The sequence below is a fragment of the Aplysia californica genome, unplaced genomic scaffold, assembly GCF_000002075.1.
Source record: "Aplysia californica isolate F4 #8 unplaced genomic scaffold, AplCal3.0 scaffold00040, whole genome shotgun sequence".
In the NCBI taxonomy this organism is placed as follows: Eukaryota; Metazoa; Mollusca; class Gastropoda; order Aplysiida; family Aplysiidae; genus Aplysia; species Aplysia californica.
This window is the reverse complement of record NW_004797310.1, coordinates 1,187,485-1,189,702: the sequence shown is the minus strand read 5'-3', so window position 1 is coordinate 1,189,702 and position 2,218 is coordinate 1,187,485. Positions and strand designations below refer to the sequence as shown.

The window sequence follows — 2,218 nt, the reverse complement described above, 5'->3', positions numbered from 1 at the left end:
GGGGGTAAATTAAAAAATTAAAAAGAAGCACATCGAAAAAATAGCAGTCGTTTAGTACGGTGGAAAAAAAAACAAGACTGAAGAAGTAGGACCTACCAGTCAATGGCGCTCTCCAACAAACTAGGAAAAACATCAGTCTCCTTTGGCATTTGAATGCTACATTTCTTTGAATACACTGCGTACCGTTGTTGCTGCCGGAGCTTCAAATTATATCCGCTCTTAACTATAATGCTTCCAAGGGCCAGGAACCCCCTCCCAAAAAAAAAACAAACAAAAAAACCACAAAAAACAAAAAACAACAACCCAAAACCCCCCCCCCCAAAAAAACAACAACATCAACTATTAATACAAGCAATCATATTTTAGAAACGCCCACCCAAGAGATAAGAACCAAAGTAACTCTGACAAGCAGAAAGATGTATCTGACAATAGTAGAACACCTCTCAACAAGCGGCACCTCTACGCTAAATGTGGTTGGAGTCAAGTAGTAGGTAAAAGTAACAACAAGATCCTGTAGCTTGGATTGTTGTCTCCTAGCGTAACATATAGATCTAGTACTTAAATTAGTCCCGTGATTATCTCACGTCCATGTAACGACAATAGGTCAACCTAGAAAACATTGGGAGGATCGTCACATGGTAACAAACAGAGCAACGTACAGTTGAAAATTGTCTAAGACAGTCATCTTTTGTTGACGTGTTTTAGTTTTAGTAGAGGTTTTATGGCGCTCGCAACCGCAACTGCATACGGTCATATGACCGCCAGAAGATTGGGGGTGTTACAAGAGAGTAACAAACATGAAAAAGAAAAAGTGGAGATAAGGACGATAGATGTTTTATAGGAAAGAAGAAGCAAACCACACCAGAGCACCCGCCAACCACCCACTTGTTTGAAGAGAAGAGCGGCTGTCTTAGACAGTGTCATAATGCAACCAATACGCAGGCAGGAAATGGCAACTGGCTCATTTGTTCAGGTGATTGTTTTATACAGGTGGTCGTTAGAGCAGGTTCGAATGTGTGCTCAAAATGCGTCCCGTTCCCCCCTAGGCCTACCACTAGGGACAGCGAGTTCTTTGAATATATTATTATGATGTCGTGTTTTGGCGAAAAAGATGTATCGCCAGACATTTATACATCGCAATGTTTACTTCAGACATCTTGCAACAACCAAGTAGTACACTGAAAAAGATCGAGAACACGATTCTGATGCAAAAAATTGGTCCATGTAGCTATGCAAATGCAGCACTAATGCACACAATACATCTAACAGAAGACTTACTTGATTTCCCCATAAAAAAGTGAAAGTCCGCTAGGGATCATTTAGACAGTCATCTTCTAGACAATGCAAGTTCAAAAGCATTTAGGCGTAAAAAATATCAAGCCGTCCTTTACTCGCAAGCCCTCACCCCCCCCCCCCCCCTTTCCTCCCAGGGCAGTGCTGCTGACAGAAGTGTCTTTAAGCCATTCCCAAAAGGGGGGATATTAACAGGTTCTTAAGCACAGTAGAATTGTAAATGGTATGATTTATCAATGTCATGCTCAAACTGTGCCGGAACAACTAAGGGGGAACGGCTGTTTTTTCTTTCCTCATCCTTACTATCGTCCTTTTCCCCCTCCACTTCTTTTGCGTGTTTTTCACTTTCTTGTGAACGCCTTTTCCGAGGTGCCTTGATAGTCAAAGCAGACTTTGTGCTGTTGAAGCTAGAGAGGTGAGTAGAGTAAGCCTGATATCCCGTTTGGACTTCTCTGTTGACATCCACCCCTTGGTGCTCATAAAATGACCTTATTATTAATATTATTATTATGCTATTGCGAGCGCTCTAAAACCTTACTAAAAACTAAGCAAGCCCTGGATATGGGCGAAACATAATGACGTACCTCTTTCAGTGACTGGACACATCCTTGCAGACTTTGCGGACTACTTGTACACGAAGTTGAATCTGGAGAAACAACAATTAGAACAAAACATTAAAAACAAATTGAGAAGACGTCGTAAAAAAACCCCAAACTATTCAGACAAGCGGGGAACACACGCAATTGTAATTGTAGATGTTTTACGCCCCAATCGACACAATTTAAATAATTCCGGAGGAGGGCTGCTTCAACCCTGCCAGTCAGGACTAGCTCAGGCTAAAGGGGACAATACGTCCTAACAGACAGACGAAAACACTTTATTAAAAAGAAAAAACCCCCAACAAAACAAATAAACAACCCCCCCC

General features: G+C 41.7%; 1 protein-coding gene across 1 annotated transcript in view; it reads right to left on the bottom strand.

Annotated features, from left to right (window-relative positions):
• The window catches only part of LOC101862927 (cleavage and polyadenylation specificity factor subunit 5), a 73,443-nt gene that overhangs the window by 767 nt on the left and 70,458 nt on the right, over positions 1-2,218 (bottom strand). Inside the window, exon 7 of the mRNA XM_005092071.3 lies at positions 1,878-1,939. Coding sequence (XP_005092128.1) covers positions 1,918-1,939 — 22 coding nt within the window. The 3' untranslated portion in view covers positions 1,878-1,917. The remainder of the gene's footprint in view (positions 1-1,877; positions 1,940-2,218) is intronic.